The 17,445-nt window shown below is 40.3% G+C and overlaps 1 protein-coding gene across 4 annotated transcripts in view; it reads right to left on the bottom strand.

Annotated features, from left to right (window-relative positions):
* The window catches only part of LOC108142421 (puratrophin-1), a 54,600-nt gene extending 37,155 nt beyond the window's left edge, over window positions 1-17,445 (bottom strand). Inside the window, exons 1-3 of one of the 4 annotated variants that reach the window (XM_017266276.2) lie at window positions 17,063-17,445; window positions 5,492-6,187; window positions 4,572-4,886 (exon numbers count right to left, since the gene is read on the bottom strand). In XM_017266276.2, the coding sequence (XP_017121765.2) occupies window positions 4,572-4,886; window positions 5,492-6,187; window positions 17,063-17,227 (1,176 nt within the window). In that variant the 5' untranslated portion in view covers window positions 17,228-17,445. Of the gene's footprint in view, window positions 1-4,571; window positions 4,887-5,491; window positions 6,188-12,897; window positions 13,637-17,062 lie in introns of those variants that run through there. The other 3 variants (XM_017266278.2, XM_017266277.2, XM_017266279.2) reach the window with 3 other exon arrangements.

Raw genomic sequence — 17,445 nt, 5'->3', positions numbered from 1 at the left:
TGACCCATCAAACCTTATCTTTGCGCCACGCCACATATTTCTGTCAAAATAATGGGCAAACTGTGCACATTTCGCTGCATAATAAACCCATAGCGGGTATTTTATATCGATTGTTTGCTCATTGGCGAGTCCAGTCACATATCATCCATATCCTGAACAGCGACTTCCTCGGCGATCATGTGCCTATATAAACATATAGACAGTCCGTTCAAACAACACGTGTTCGAATGGCGAATGCACTCACATGAACACACAGTACACAGTACACAAAAGACGGAGACGGAGTGAGTGAATTTTACAAGTTATTTTATGCAAGCCATAAATATGCACTTTACACTTTGCACATTTCCCCGTCTAATGCCCCGTTTGTCTTTCCCTGGGCGGGCAAAAACAAACCGCAAATGCCTTGGCCAGATGCTCTTAGTTAGACCAACACAAATACTATATCCAGACAGTCAGACACCCCAGACACATGGCAGACGCCATGGTCTCTGGTCTCTGGTCGCTGGTCTCTGGTCTCCGGACTTTAGAGTTGGTTCCATGAGTGGCGGCCCCCAGAGCCTGCATACAAATTATGTACAAACATGTTTTCAGAAATGTTCAATTCATTATCGCTAACAAATGCCGATCATGTTGTGTTCAACACAGTTCAAAGCACTTTTCTGCAAATTATTGCACAGATCTGCCGCTGGATTGATGGCCCGTTTCAAATGCAACTCGGAAGCTTCGCCACTTACTTTGCAGGCATCTTTCCCCAACTAGTAGTCTCTTACTCTACTCTTGGCGCTGCACTCCTAATCGTAATTGCTGTTCGGTTAAGTGATATGCCGTGTTCAGAGATTCTCAATTACACGCTAAGAAATGTTCTGGTTCTGGTTCTGCAGCTCTAAACAAGAGTAAATAAATCCTTGAAATTATTCTTTTGAAAAAAGACAACTAATAAAATAAATGACCTAACAGCTTTGGGTGGAACCATAACGCTTTGAAAATAAAATAAGCATATAATAATAATAATAATAAGCACACTTGGCTTTGTAGCTTAAAATCAAAAATTATCTTTGCGAGAAGACCATACCTGATGTGTTAATTACAACATTTTGAAGATACTTAATTCGCAGCTTATTAACACTTAGTTGTGAAGTGCCTTTTTAACCACTAATTAAATATAACCATAAAACTCATTAAGCTTTTCTTAATTCCTTTGTCATTTTTTCAACAATTTAATAACTGTTTTATTAAAAAAAATTTTTGTAGCTTAAACTTACTATTCCTATTCAATTATTGAATTTTTTATAATGCATGTATTTTTTTTAGCTTTTTTGCGTTGCAAATGTTAAGTAGTTAATAGGAAAATTGTATATATTTTGAAAGAAAACACTTTAAAATGGAATTTTATTATAAACTGATTTGATATCTGAAAAATAAGATCACAAGGAAACAATATATTTTTGGTTCTGTGGAGATTATGAGTTTAGCTGGAATCTGTTTAGCAGACTGTACGGCTTTACCCCCATTCGCTCCCTTTGCTCGAGAACACTTAATACACAATTTCCGCTTGCGGATCGAGAACGGGGGAAAACCAAATAAAACAAAACAAAACCAAGCAAACGCAAACAAAACCCTATAAAGTACTTGCTCTCCCCAGCCACTCTTCAGCTGGAAGCGCTGCTGCGTCTGCGCACAAAGGCGATTTAAATTACAGAACGTGCCCCTTCGAGAGAAGAGAACGCAAAATCCCAACTCGACGCAACTTCCATTGAGCTTCGAGGCGGCACAGCACACAAATTAAATAGCAATTAACATGCAGACGCAGCTGCAACTGCGAATCGAGTTGCCACAGGTCAACCAGATGCCAGATGCCCGCAAGTTTACGACTCCAAATCAGCGGCAAATGTGCGCGTAGCTGATTGATTCAAATAAGTTTATGTGGTTGGGCTATGTGGGTCACGCCGAGCACTTTACAGCCTTTTTGCTTTTATTTTCATTTTTTTTTTTTTTAATTTTCAACTGCCTCCCACGGACAGAGCACCACATGCTCCACAGTGCGTATGCGTTACGAAAATGATTATAAATTACTGTGCGGATAGAGCTGCTAGCTGATAAGTGGACCCAGAACCTCTGACAATTCGATTTAGAAGGGGCATAGCACACACAACCCACACTTGCCACCACTTTGTCATTGAAATGGTTGAACATATGGGTAAATAAAAAATAACACAAAGACCTCTCTCCTCGACTTGGCTCAAACGATTCTAACAAGTCTAAAAAGCGTAGGCTGACCCGAAGGACGCTTCCGTGGTTTGTCTTATTCTCTTGACTCTTGTCTCTGACCGTGTGTAATAAGTATGCAAATTGCGAATGCGAGTGGAAAACAATTGATTTTTAATGAACACTGAGGTCAGGGTCGGAAACAAATACTGCACACAACACACAACATACAACACACCACACACTACACACTACACAAAAGCACTCGACAACTATTGGCCATAAATGATAATGAACTTCAGGCGGGCCGCTAGCTAATAAAATGTGAAACCAGAAATTACCTCAAACTATTTGACGAGAAAATCCTCTGATTTACGCTGATGTGACGGCTATAAAGCGTTAACTTCTAAGTGAAAAGATATATGTGACACTTGCGAGTGGTATATATGTTTAAACGGGTGGACGAAGCTGATTCGCACTTTTACGATTATTTCTTGGAGATTGTAAAAAGATCACACATTAAGGCACTTTTATAACGTATTTGCAGGCACTATTCGGGCATCACTCTGTCGCGATTTCGATTTATTTGCATGCTAATTCGGCGATACTTGGCACATTTCTTTCGGCACTCTCTGGACCAGAAAAACGTCGAAACTCCGATACTACGAATTCAGTTGCACGTTGCACTTGGGCTCTTTATTGGAGCTACTATGTATTCGTCTTCGAGTCGCTTTCGTCGAGTAGTCAGTAGCTTTTGCCGCTCATAAGACTGCGCGCCGCGAGTTCAAAAATTTAACTGAAAGCCGCACGACTCTGTGACTTCAGAAATCCGAGCTGCAGACCAGTTAACAGAGCTTCGGTGCGCTGCGGCGTGCCACCAGTCGCTGTTAGTTTAGACCTATTTTAACAGCGGCTGTTAAGCGCCAGGGCTGCAGAAGCTGCTGCTGTAATGTTACACCTCGTAATAATTAACGTTATTTAAATTCAATCAACTTTCGGTTTCTTAAAGTTGACTTAAAAAAAAAAAGCAAGAAGCATAGAAGACACATAGCGTCCATTGTCATTAAGTAACTTTTTTTTATGTAGTAGCTATGACTGTCTGTGATGAAATAAAATTCTAAGTAACCTTCAGTAATATAGGTCAATCATTTTGAGTGTTCTTCAAAAAAATGAAAACCCATTGACTAAATATTAAGTCAAATTATTATTGTTTGAATTTAAATTCGGATATTTTAAATAGTTGGTGCTTAGATGTATTTTTATCTTAATTAGAGAAGGTTTTCGGAGGAACCTATTTCATTACCGAAATTATGACAGCAAAATAATCTCAATAAATTGTTTAATTGTCATAAAAAACAACTCTTTTTTATTTGTAAAGTTTATCAACTAAAATGTTGAAGATTCTATAAGAAACCTTTTAAGTTTGAAGTTAAAATTTAAGCCGGTTACTATTTGTTGAATCACAAGATTCTCTTTACTTAGCAAGAAGACATAAACATTCCATTATGAAATGGGGTTCTCTGTTTACTTTGACTTGTTGATAAGGAAAAACCACTGCCGAGTGTAGGTGATATAATCTTGAAAGATTAATTACTCTTGTGAGGAATGTGAACAGATTGAAGTTCAATAATGCGTTGATGGTTTGGACGCTACAGTGGGTTATCAATGTAATTAATTAAAATTTTTAAAGTGCAAGTCTTAATTTCATTTTTGGTTGCTAAAAATGGAAAAATATGAATGACCATTATATTTAAAAATAAGTAGGTAAAAAAATAGGTAATCCATCCTTAATTAAGAAAATTAAACTAAAAATAAGCGTTTATGTTTTCTCATATTCAAGAGTAAGTTTTAAAAATGTATGTTTGATTTGAGAATTTTTATGGTTCTTCTCTTGTTACAGAATAACAAAACTGGATATTTAAAGAGATTGAGATTTTTTAAGGATCTTCTTTTGTTACAGAATAAAAAAAACTGACAATTTAAAGAGAGACTTTTATATCTCAAAGAAGTCATTGTTTTAATTGAAGTATTTATTGAAAAGTCCACTAGCAAAACCCTTTGGCGAAATTTGCAAGCCACGAATAGCTCCACCCTTGTGATTTTCGCAGCTATTTGCTCCAAAGAACACTTATCGCCTGATGATCGCCTCCCGATGATTCCCCAATTTCCGCAACGATTTCGCGACGCAGTTACCCAACAATTTCTCCCTGGCGGACGAAACCAAAGCAAACTATTTATCTGCGATTAAATAACTTCATTCGAGGAGAGCCCAACAAATTGCGGCTAATTTCGCCTGCTGCGAGTAACTGCCTTGTAAATGATATATCTTTTGCCCGGATTTCTAGGTTCTTTATGGGACTTACCTCGCCAATTTGGTGGGCCGTGCGGAGAGCCGCGGCAATTTGCGCAAATTTGCATAGGAACTGCTGTTCGAAGCGGGCCAAACTGCCATCGAATCCGCACACGAGGCGCTCACGTGCCTGCTGGATTAAAATCGCTCGAGTGCGTGCCCAGTAGACGGGATAAATGTGCGACAGATGGCTGTCAATCAGCCGGGCCAGCGTGGCGTCCACTTCGGCGGCAAGTCGCCGGGGTATCGGTATCGGGATTCCACTGCCATCGGGACAAGTCTGCGGAGAAGAAGTTGAGGAAGGTTCCGTCAGATCAGGGCAACACATCTGGGAAAAATTTAAAAATGCATACCATAAATTTAAAAGTTAGTTAATTATGTTTCTTAAAGAAGAGTATACTCTTTGCAATAGTAAAATTTACTATGTAACGAATTTACGAAAATTAAAAATGTTTTATTGTGGATTATGACAAGTATTGTTGGTATTAAAACATTTTAATCAAATATAAAGTTTATTTTAAAACTTTTTAGCCATTTAATTCTTGCACCTTTAGAATATAAGTCTTTAAATGTTCCTAATATGGAAAATATTTTAATTTAAATTATTTTGCATACAACTTTTTTCAATAAACTAATAAAAAAACGTTGTCAAATGTAAAGGAAAAAAAGAAAAGACAGAAAATTCAAATAAAATAGAATTCATGGAGTACATCCGAACACTAAGCCTTCAGTCAATTTTGAATACATATTTCAACAAGATAGAATTCTAAGACATATACAAAAAACAGTCGATAAGACTGCCATTTAAAGAAACACAAATCCTAACTCTTGTGTTTTTAAAGTAATATAAAAACCGCCTCAATGTGCGTTTTATATTTTGCAAAATTATTTACTGACTTTGAGAGACTTATTTTTTCCGGTGAAATTACGAACCTCTGACTCCAGTGGGACTTCCTCCTTTGGCAGCTCCAGCTCGTCGACCGCCTGCTGTTGTTCCTCGGCAATGCTGGCACTCAAACAGCAATCGATGGGCAGGGCATCCGTATAGGACCCAGAGCTGCCCTCCACCAGGTCCTCCTCCTCCACTTGGTCGTCCTCCAGCTCCTCCTCGGATTCCCTCTCCCCGATCGCCGTGGGTGCTGGCTCGTTCCTGACCAGGGTTATAGTGGTTGTGGTGGTGGTGTTGCCAGTTGGTATCTTGGGCTGACCCGTTAGCCGCTGCTTGCACTTCTTGAGGTACTTTTGAACCCGCGACTTGCTGCGGTTCAAAGTGGCTGCTGCGGCAGAACTTGTTTCCGGGTATCGACAGCACACATAATTAGCATTCGCGGACAGCTGCTCCACCTCTTGGAGTTCCTCCTCCGGATCCTCTGCCTCCGGATCCTCCTCGTCGCGAGCTATGGGCGCTGCCCTGGCCTCCTTCGTGTCCATGCCGATGGTCAAGGCGGGGGACTGGAACTCTAGGCTCGGGATTTGCCCTCCTGCGATTCCCCCAGCGACTGGAACAGCGATTTGCGTGTCATTCGGCACCAAGATCTCGGCTAATTCCGCTCCAGCTCCAGCTCCTGCTCCTGCTCCTGAACCAGAAACAGCTGCTTCTGCTCGCCCTGCCTCGATGTTCGTGTCAGCCTGAAATGCAGAGGAAAGAAACTACATAAGAAAAGACCTCAGCTCAGACACGTGTGGAGTTCAGAGTGCGCTTGTGTATCCGCCAGATACACAATTGCCGCATTTCAAATGGGCCAAAGTTCTTTGGCTCGGCACATGCAACTGCCAATGCAAAGAGCCGCATTAAACACAATTCGTTCGGTTGCCACTGGCAACAGGGGGCAAACAGTGGGGCAAATTAGCTACTTAGTTTGTAATTTTGTATTATTTTCTGTTAAGTCTGAGCAAATTGTAAGCAAAGTCTAAGACTTTAATTATAAATTAAGTTCAAGAAATTGGAGTTCAGAAAAATGTTAAAATGATAATTAGTTTGTAACTTTGTATTATTTCCTGTTTCGTCTAAGCAAATTGTAAGCAAAGACTAAGACTTTTAATATAAATATAATTCCAGAAATAAGAGCACAGAAAAATGTTTAAATAAAAGCCCATGAATTGTAATTTGGAATAGTGTTTCATGTTCTTAAATCCGATATCCAGAAATGTTATGTAATTGATATTCGAAATTATTTGTTTACTCAAGCTATTATTAAGCATAGAAAATTTTGTTTTAGAGGTTCTAAACTTAGCTACTACTGTAAATTTCAAGTTTTGAAATCAAATTAAACTTCTTAGGTAACGTACGATTCTAACATTAAATACTTTGGTTAGAGCCTTAGAAGTTAAATATGTGGAGGTCGTACTGTACATTCCAAGTTTCGATCCACTTTCCCATAGCCAGGCAATGTGCTCAGCGGGATGAGGGGGAAGCCCGGTCCGCCTTGTTGCATGTTAAAAGTTAAACAAAAATCAATTGGGGACAGCATTGATCCGAGAGACAAGACTAGGGAAAGGGAGTGAGCGGGGCCCCATTGCATGACAATCAAATGAAACGTCAAACGTTCGCTTCCAGTTGGTAGTTGGTAGTTAGTGGGGATGTTGTTGCTGCTGCCTCAGTTGTCGTTGTCGTTGTCATAGGTCAAGTGTAGCACAGTAGAATTCACTTTCTTTCAGATACAGACACACACAAGTTTGCAGTGAAAGTGGATGTGGATGTGGATGGGGATGGGGATGCGGCCTAGCAAATAGGCAAACTTTGACCATAACACACATAACAAAAGCCTGGCATGTTAAATGTTTCGGCAGCCGAACCGAAATAGTTTTGGTTTTGGCCAACAATGTGACATTGTGCGGTGCCGGCGCTTTTCCATTTATTTTCCCATTATCCACTCACTCGCCTTTCCACGCCCAAACGAATTTAGCAACTAACTTGGCCGAGGAATGTGGCTAGCTCTGCAAGTCCTGCCTCGCAGCTTTTGGTCCTTCGCGGCGGGGTCTAGAGTGCCCGCAATGACCGCCAGATGTCGCCCTGCGGCGCCTGCGCATGCGCATTGAATGGGACCCAGTCTCGAGTCTCAAACTCGAACTCGGTCCCCGCATCCGTCCATTTAGTGGTAGTGCGACGGCGGGGCCCACAGAGACACAGATTTCTGTTGTCGAAGCTTATAAATTTCCACAATTTGTTCAGGCCGGGCTTTTTGAAGTGCGACCGCAGCGACGCCAATAAATACCAATAAATATATCATCAATATTTTCTTTTTGGGCCAGGCACTGAGAGAAAAATAGGTAACGATGTTGGCTAAAAAATAACAACACAATAAGAAAAAATATTTCAAAATCAGTGGTCCCACTTAACTGGAATTTAATAATACAACTTTTTTCTCTTATTTTGACCATTTCAGGGCCTGTCATATAATATTGAAAAATAATAATATTTTATTTACCTAAGCAAATGTTGGATTAAAAAATAAACAAGAAATGAAGAAAACTTTAACAAGCCTTAGTTTATATACCATCGAATTTATTACAAAAATTTAATATTCTATAAAACGATTTTATTCGGTTTATCGGTTTTTTTGGCGTACATTTTTAAAACAATAAAGCTATATCGATTTTCAGCTGATCGTTCCTATGGCAGCTATACAATTAAAACCTCAAATCTGGAATTTCAGTTCAATCGAAAAAATAAAAAATGTTATAATTTTTATATTATTATTTAACGACCTTTGTTGTCAGTGATTACATCGTAATTGAACAAAATTATACATCACAACAAGTTTCTTCTCTTTTCTCTCAGTGATTGATTCTGGCGCTGCATTCCGGCGATTGGCCACCGCTCAAAGATCAGTGCCCAGTGGCCATGGCAGTGGCACGCACGGTCAGGGAAAAAAAGGCAGAATCAGAGGCAAATGCAATTTGCTGTCATGCCAACTCTTGACCAAGTGCCGGGCACTGCTCATCAATTAATTGCCCCGGCTGGTCTGGTCTGGTTTGGTTGGCTTTCGGCTGTGGTTTTCGGTTTGAAATGGGCCCGGCCCGCCCGGGGGCGTTTTGGCCGGGGTTTCGGTGCGTTTCGGTGGGTTTCGGTGGGTCTCGCTGGTTCAGTGGTGCGTGAGTCTTGGGCAGTGGGTCGGTGGCTGAGCCTGAGCTGCTAGCCCGCTGTTCAAATTATGGCCGCGCGTCAAAAGGAAATCGAAAATGTTGCACTAGTTGGCTGGACAAGCCATTAAAGGAAGGTCGCTTCACTGCACCGACAGCGGCACAACACAACCTTGGGGCTATGCCATGTATCTAAATGTATACCGATCCGATCCGATCCGATCCGATCCAGCACTCTCTCACGCGTCTACGGTTTCACCTAACGCCGCTGTGACCCAAATCGAAATCGGGCATCCACTCCCCTTTGATTTAGTGGACTCGGCGGACAAGATTGGAAATTAATTTTTATGCATCTCTTGTCACATTTGTGTTAATCAAAACATTATGACTGCGTTTTCTTTTATTAATTGGACAACCCACTCCGACAAGCACCTGCGGAGGAGCCAGTGCCAGAGCCAGTGCCCGTGCCAAAGCCAGAGCCTAAAAGCCAAATGCTGGAACTGTCATTGCCATTGCCATTTGGAGGCACTACCACTGCCTCTGCCACGGCTGCCCACAAAACAAATTAAATTTATTGCGTGTGATTTTGATAGCGCAGAGATACACAGAAATATTGCGTCAGAAACTAATTTGTTAGCTGACTGACTGCTCGTTGGAGATTGTAACGGGGCGCCACACTTTGACTGTGCCCCACAAGTAACATAAAAAACATAGAAAAAATAGGTCTGCTATAATTTAAACAAAAGAGTTTTTCCAGCTAACTAAATTCAAATTAAATCTATGATGCTCTCCATTAAAAAAGTAATTATAACCAGAAAATGGTCACTAAATTATAATATCTTCCAAAAATGGAAATAATTGAAGCGTAAATAATATTTAATGACTTGAAGTCTGCGAATTTTAAAAAGGCAACTACTACAATATTAATATCCATTTTTTTAAAGCTATTTTTCCATTTACAATTTGTTTCTTTTAATGTAGGCATTCACAGGGATTGAGTGGGAAGTGAAAATTGCAATTTTGAGTAGAAGGGGAAAATGCGTGGGCTGCAACTGCCACTGCTCCCAAATTAAAGTGACAGCGGTAAGAAATTGAAAACGACTGTGAATGCGTGTCGTTAATGGGCTGGCCTAACCCCAAACTAAGGTTAAAGAAAGAGAAACTGAAAACTGGACAGGCAAACAGCGGGGGTGGCCAATAGAAAAATTCATTTGCATAGGATGCTGATTGGAAAAATGGTAAACATAAAAGTAATAATCGAATTTGATGGCAGGGTTTCATTTACTAGACGGATTTGATGTTGATAACAAATTCCGCTTTGGTTCATTTATATTCTCTAAGGCATGCTAATCGAATATTAATAAATCATCAAGCTAATTTATTTCTCATTTTTTAAGTGGAAAATTGGGCTTATAAATTATAATGAAATAAAATCATGCTATTAGGTTAATTTTGATGACCTTGTAAAACAAGCTATCAAATTTTAGGCCACTAATATGCAAATGAAGTAAACCATTTTGTACAGACAAATATTACTTAATTTCTAGTAAAAACTAGGTTAATATTTTTTTTAAAGTCCACCACGGACCTAAAAACCTTTAAAGGTTCTTAAATAGTAATTACGTTAAGAAGTGACATTAAATATTACATTTTTTGGCGATCATTTTTTTACTACTTTACTTTATTTAATAAACATGTGTTCAATATAAAGTTTATAAAATAAAATAGCGTGGAAGCTCAATTGGCTTTATACAGTCTTATAAACATAAAAAAGAGACCATAAATATATTGTTGAATTTCAGATAACTTAGGTGTCATAACTTTTGAATGTTAGTTAACAATACCCACTTTTAAAACCGACATTACCCCTGCTGAAGCTATTGCACTTCCTTCCACTTATAGGTCAGATCGGTTTATTCGATTACAAAACCCATTTCCTATATCAAATTTGCATCTCGTGCGTTGAATAACAGTTCCTGCCAATTGTCGGTGGTTTATGAAAGGTTCAATGTTTCGGTCTCCTCACAGACATCGCAAATGCGTTGCAGTTTTGAGCCTTGAGTTTTTAGTTTTCAGTTTTGAATTGCAGTTTGCAGTCGAGGCGAAGACGAAGACGAATACGAACTCAAAGTCGCGAGATGAAAAAATTCCCACGTCGTGCGTGAGTGCGCGGGAAAATATTAAACAGATTTTCATGTCTGCCGTCTGTTGCCGTCTCTGTCTGAGGAAAACATAGGGAAAATCGCTCTCAAGCGCATTTAACAGCTTTGGAGATTCGATTTGAAAGCCGTTCGTCGTCGCCGATTTTTTGTTGCCATTGCATGTCGCTGCGTTTTTGCATGATTTCTAGTTAAAATGCAAAACTCAGCTGCGATAAATAAATATGCATGCCTCGAATGCAGCGAACAATGTGGTGGAAAACGGCCACCGAAAACTGAAGCTGCGAAGCTGAAACGACTGACGAGCGGCGGATGCACAGCCCCCAACTGCATCTATCCCATTCCAACCCATCCACCCATTGGAAATTGACCAGCCAGCCAAGTTAACAGCGGCAAAATCACCAAACAGGCGGCGCAATTAGCCACCGCTGCCTGCTAGTTGCAATTTTTATTTGCTTTTTTGGTTTATTGGCCATCGAATGCACTGCTCCTCGTCCGTTGGCCACCTGTCCGCTGTCCGATGTCCGCCGTCCGGCCAACAAATGAGCCACTGATAAATATTATTAGCGCACCGCCAGTCGCAGGCAGCCCCACCGAATACACCGAAAACCAAGTGCAAGACTAGGACCTGCACCCAGAGCACACTGAAGAAAATTTGATGATTTATAACGAAACAGAGCTAAACATTCTAAGCAAATATTATAGATCATTTTATCATCAACAAACATTTTTTAAGTCCCTTAGATATCAGTTAATAATTTTCTGAAAGATCCGGGTTATCTTAAACATATATTCCTTATCCTTTTAATGCAATTTTTTTAAAAATTTCATATTATATCCCTTTAAGTATTTGCATAAGAAAGTCTGAAATCTTGTTTTGTCAAATAGGATCTTAGTTTCTAAGAAAATTTACATTGTTTACAGTGCACTGATCGCTACACTGGCTGCCACATTTGCGGCATAATCGCAATTTATTTAAATGCGATAGGGGACAGCGGGGAATGGGACCATTGGCCACTGTTTAGAGTCCTACCACTAGTGGTGCTACTGCTGCTGCCAGTCTGCAATTAATATCGACATTTTAACACTTTACGTTGAATTATTGCATCTCTTACTTTTCCCGATTGTTATTATCAATGGGGGCAGACAGTCCGTTTAGCTAGTTTGGTGGTCCCAAGGAGCCGTGTCTTTTGAAACCCATCAATGCCGCCACAACAACTTTTTACTTTGTCTAGTCGATTTTGGCTCTTTTCGTTTCAGTCCCGCCAAATCTCGGCTATTTCCTTTGCATTTTTGCTTTGACTTTTCCGATGCCGCACTATCGTATTTCGTTAATGGGCGGGAAATGCAACTGTCGCCGCACTCGGACGTCAAGGAAAACATCAGTATATGTCTGTAGATGTATAGTGCCTTGGTCGCTGATTGAATAACGCCAATCGAGGTGTGATCGAACTAGTTCAGTGTCGGAAATTGCCAATCTTAAGACTTGGAAAAAGTCGTAAAGTTGTTCCTTAAGCTCGTCAAGAAATGAAGTTGATTAGGTGTGGAGCAAAGGTTTTATGTAGCAGTTAATAGATAAAGTCAGGCTTAGGAAAAATACACTGAGAGCGGAAATATAACTAGAACATATTTCATAATTTTAAAAAGGAAGATAATTTATTTGTAAAATAGAAAAATCATACCCATTATTTCCAAAACAAAGTATTCTCATCAGCTCCCACATTCCAGAGATCCCCCAAAATAAACCTGTTGCTCGCAAAAAGTTCCCAAAACTCCAAGTTATGTTAAAACTTTCGCCAACTTCCCTTAACGAACTGGCCGCCGTTTAATCACAAATCAACTTTCACGCCCCCAAAGACTGAAAACACTCGAAAATGTGAACCGAGCTTGAAAATATGAACTCTCGTCTTGAGCGCTCACTTAAAGCTAGCCACATTAATCTACAATTACTTTGTATGCCCGATGGCCGATGGCAAAAAGCCGAGAAAAATGGCTCAATTTAAATCAATAAAGGGCAGGGAACGGGGCCAAAACGCTAAGGCAGTACGTGGTGACCCCGACAGGGAGGATGGAGTGGTTGGGGAGAGGGTGACCCACCGTCTGAATGGCCGCGTACGAATGCCAGATCAACTTCGGACTGAGGGGCTGCGGATCGTAGCGCAGGCGGGCATACTGCTTCATGAATATTTTCCAGATTACATAAGCCATCGTCGAAGCGTCTCCGGTCATAAAGATCGATATCCACATGCAAATTATATGCGTGCCAGGAAACAGCCAGCACCTCCAGTCCACAAATCCACCAATCCAGCAGTCCAGCAGTCCAGCAATCCAGATTCGCGATTTTCAGAGTCCCGGGCGCTTAATGCGTGGTTTGTGTTGCGTTTATTGTTTTCATAAATAAAGAAAAGGCACTCCGAAATTTGTCGGCTTGCATTATTATTATTATTCCTTATTATTATTATTGTTGCAATGGCGATTCACTTGGCGTTCGGCGAACCGGCAGACAGATTCACTTCATTTTTCACACAGGCCGGGCACAAGCGCAAAAACAAAATAAAAAGCGGACGGCTTAAGCCAACAATGCCAAAAGGCTGGGCGCATACAAAAGGAAGGCAGTGTGGCAGACTGGCTGCGGCTTCCCCCTTCTCGTGATCTTGTGTATTATTTTAATATTTATTTACATTTTGAGCATTTTGCATAACGCGCGGGTCACGACGGAAATCGTCGGCTGGCAATTTATCAATGCATAGTTGTGTGGCCTAAAGGAAAGAGCCAGCGCCAAAGCCGATTCGAAGTCAGAAAGGTTCAGGGAGACGCGAAATCAAAACAAACGCGAAATGAAAAACGCGCCAAAAAATCAAAACGCGCACAATTTTCGTCTTACTGGGCGTTTGTATTTTTGCTATTTTTTTCTTTTTCGAATCGGGCGAGGAGATCAATAGGAAAAACGTCTAGAGCCATGGGTCCGTCTGTCCGGGAAACGAGTTCAAAGCGTTTGCGGCGGCCGCTTTGCACCAACTAAATTGAAATGAGCGGAGCGCGAAATGGAAAAGCCCCGTCGAATCGAGGGTGTAACTCACAGATACTCAGCCACCCTCAAACACCCCTCCACACCCCCCAATTTCCACTGCAGGCTTCAATGATTTTCCATGCGTGCGAACGCCTATTTGAATTTTGCCTGGGCCTGGGCTTTTCGCTTTTTGCGCTCCATTCGAGCCCAACTCAGCTGACTCAACCGCCTGATTGAATGGCCGGCAGAAAAACGCTCGCTCGGAACATCAATAGCAGCAACAACAATAAACACAACACACCCACAATTATCGGTGATTTATAGTGATACAGCCGAGGATATCTCAACTTTGACAGGCGCTTGGGCACCAGTTGCATTAGAATACAATCTGGAATTGGATATATTTGCATATAATTTTGAGAACCATTTTATTCAAATTTATTATTTCAGTTTTCGGTAATAAAACATCCAAGTCAGTAGGTAGAACAATGTCCAATTATGTATCAGGCTTAAGACATTGGTATGAGTTCAAAACGAGGCACAATTTGTATTCAAATTAGATTTTAAAGGGTACAAAGAATTTCTTTGTTTCATTTATTTATTCCTGATTAGTAAATCTTTAAAATTTATATCATGAAAAATACATCAACATACTGCAAAGAGAAAACATCACTCCCTGATAAAAAGAGTATCTAACAATTCGACTTGTTAAACCCAAAAGTATTGTTCACTTTTATTTAGTCAGTATTTCAGGCTTGCGACTGAGGTCTGTTTTATGCACAATGTTATTGTTTGGGCCCATCCCTCTGCCATAATAGTGAATACAAAACATCATATAGACATCTTCAACTTCTGCCTTGAACTTGGCAAGTTCTCATGTACAAAATGGGCATGTATATGGGGGCTGTCCACATATATTTTGTTTGCTACTTTGTCGGTGTTTAGCTCATGCCTTTTGACAGCCATTTGTTTACGATCTCAGGCTTGGGTTTTCCTGAAAACACTAACGAGCTGGGGTTCCTTTGGTTCCTGGCTCCTCGAGATCGCCATGCGATTTCGTTAATCGGAACACGCGATGACTGTTTACTCCGCTTCAGTTTCACAAATCTGGGCAGTCGCTGAAACTTCGAGTGGTGAGAATAAACATTTGTCGGCGGGATAAACAATATGGGCCGCACCGAGGTCCATAAATATAAGTATTGAGTGCTCTTCGCGGTGGGCCTGCCACATTTCCAGTTGAAATGCGAACGAGCATTAGTCTAATGTTTCATCGCGAATTGGGTTGTGAGCAATGGTATCAATATTTCCGCAGTCAATTATCAACAATTAATTTGAAAGCTTAATGCGGGGCTAAATGTGAATCATTGTGTCGTGATTTGATTCCGGTTTAATGACTAGTATTGTTACTAGAAACATAAAATCATGTGCCCTTTGCGAACAGCCTGATAATCTGTAAACTATTATAAATTATTCATTCATGAATACATTATTTATGACATAACTTTCCAACGTTTTAAAAACAACTATTTGGAAATCTACAAGTTTGTATACGAATTTGAAAAGTAATTTTATAAAGGGCCTGCCCCCCCAATAAGTAAAACCAATTTTCCCGCTAATGTCATAAACATAAAACACCTATTTTGCAGTCTTTTCGCTCATATCAGTTGCTGCCTAAATATTAGAAAACTTTTTAATATGCCAGGGGCGTTCAACCTAACCCCTACGTGCTCCGTTTGAGATCCGCATTGTTACAGACACGAAAATTTCGAAATCGCACAAATGCCAACTACAAATAATTGCCAAAAATCAGCGGCAAAGTCAACTTTCATAAAACGGCATTCAATTTGATTTGCACAATTTGGGGGCCTCTTAACGGCTCCTCGTCGGTTGGTTGCTTTTCACATTTGTGGCATTTTGGCGTTTGTTTGAATTGATAACAGGCTGGAAGTGCCTTTCAGCCTGACAGCCATAATCGCTCAACGCCAACTGTTTTTCGAGGTGGAGTACTTGGGGTGTTTTGGGTGCCAAGGGATGATGTGCTGGTGTGTATAGTGGAACCAAGCCTATGTCTCCGGCAGGTCGATGGACACACCCACCCGGGGAAAAAAAACCGGCAGAAAGCGGAAACGGAACAAAGCCTCAGACAGTGGGCACCGCGACCTCAGACCACTCCGAACTCTGATGGAGAAATTATAGCGAGTCACGCGAGTGCGAAACTTTTCTAACCCTTCTTCAGCCGGCTGTGCCCCGATTCACAGGAAAACCAGAATTAGCTTAAAATTGCACCGAAAGCCCGAAATGATTGTATTTAATTGAATTTGCAGTCGGTCTGAATAACTTTTAATTGAATTCCAGCTAAAATCTAAGGGTTCTGAGGTGGGGTGATGACCCACTTGGGATCTAGCAAAGGATGAGCCGCACATGCACCAAATATTACCCTTATTAAGCAACTGTCCAGTTGCACTTAAAATAATAATCTAATCTTTACAAATATCTGCAATTGTATTTTATTGTATTAGTTTTCATTATGGGGCTCTGTTTGCATAATTCCTTTTAACGTTGCTTAAAACTGTTTGGTAATTACAGTAAAAGCAATAGTTGATTTTTTTGCTTTCAAAAGGTGTTAAATTTTAAAGTAATGACAAAAAAGCTGGTAAGTCACGACACTTACGATTTAATGCTTATATAGATGACATGAGATTTTGTCAGTTACTAATGAAAATAGTCTAATTATGCACCCAGTTAGTAATATATATTTTTAATGGATTTTGCAAATTTTTGTTTTTGTTACTGAAAGCCTCGCGGTAAACAAAAAAAGACAACCTAATATTGTGAAAATTGTTTGCAGTTTTGAAACAGCTATCAGTAAAAATAATAAAAACAAACGGCGTAATTGCAAATCTATTTTAGCAACGATTTTGTTGTTATATAATGAAATTAGGTTTTGGTAAAACTTAGCTCTATACAAAGGCAAGTATATTATACATTGACATTACTAAATCGCATTGTTTATTAACCAGTGATCTCATTTTAAGAGAGTGCTTAATTTTTGGTCATCGCTAAAAGTAAAAACTTAGTGTTGTTATTTTCGTTTTCACTACTAGAATTTCAAATTTTAACTAGAACAGCAATTTAAATTTGAATTAAATTGAAAATAAGCCGTAAATAAATGCCAGTTTTATTGTTATTCTTTTGATAGAGTCTATAATTTGGAGTTGACGAGTGCCCTTTCATTTCTTCCGGTGTACTCACCTGACTGCGTCTTCTGGTCAGTCGGCGTTTAATCCACTTGAACGCCTCCTTTCGACCATGGACGAAGGACATGCTGCTGCGGTGCCAAAGGTGCAGGACGACGACGAGGAGGCGCTGCACCCAGACTCCAAACCTCTCGCTCACTTCTCTGCGCAGCTGGAACATTAAGCACTGCACTCAACGCGACTTTCTTCGGAATCAAATATCATAACTTTTTGAGGGTGATTTTCGTTTGAATTCAGGTGATTTCTAACTAAAACAGAAAGCGCGATATTCCTGGGTGGATTTACCAAAGACCCTGGGGGACTAATAGAATTTCACTTTTGTTTTGGGGGCGGTACGCGGTACGGACTCGTTGTTACTTCAGTTGCGTTTGTTGTTTG

Source organism: Drosophila elegans, unplaced genomic scaffold (genome assembly GCF_018152505.1).
Source record: "Drosophila elegans isolate 14027-0461.03 unplaced genomic scaffold, ASM1815250v1 contig_208, whole genome shotgun sequence".
NCBI lineage: Eukaryota > Metazoa > Arthropoda > Insecta > Diptera > Drosophilidae > Drosophila > Drosophila elegans.
Note: the sequence above shows the minus strand (reverse complement) of the source record. Positions and strands in the feature narration are given on the sequence as shown.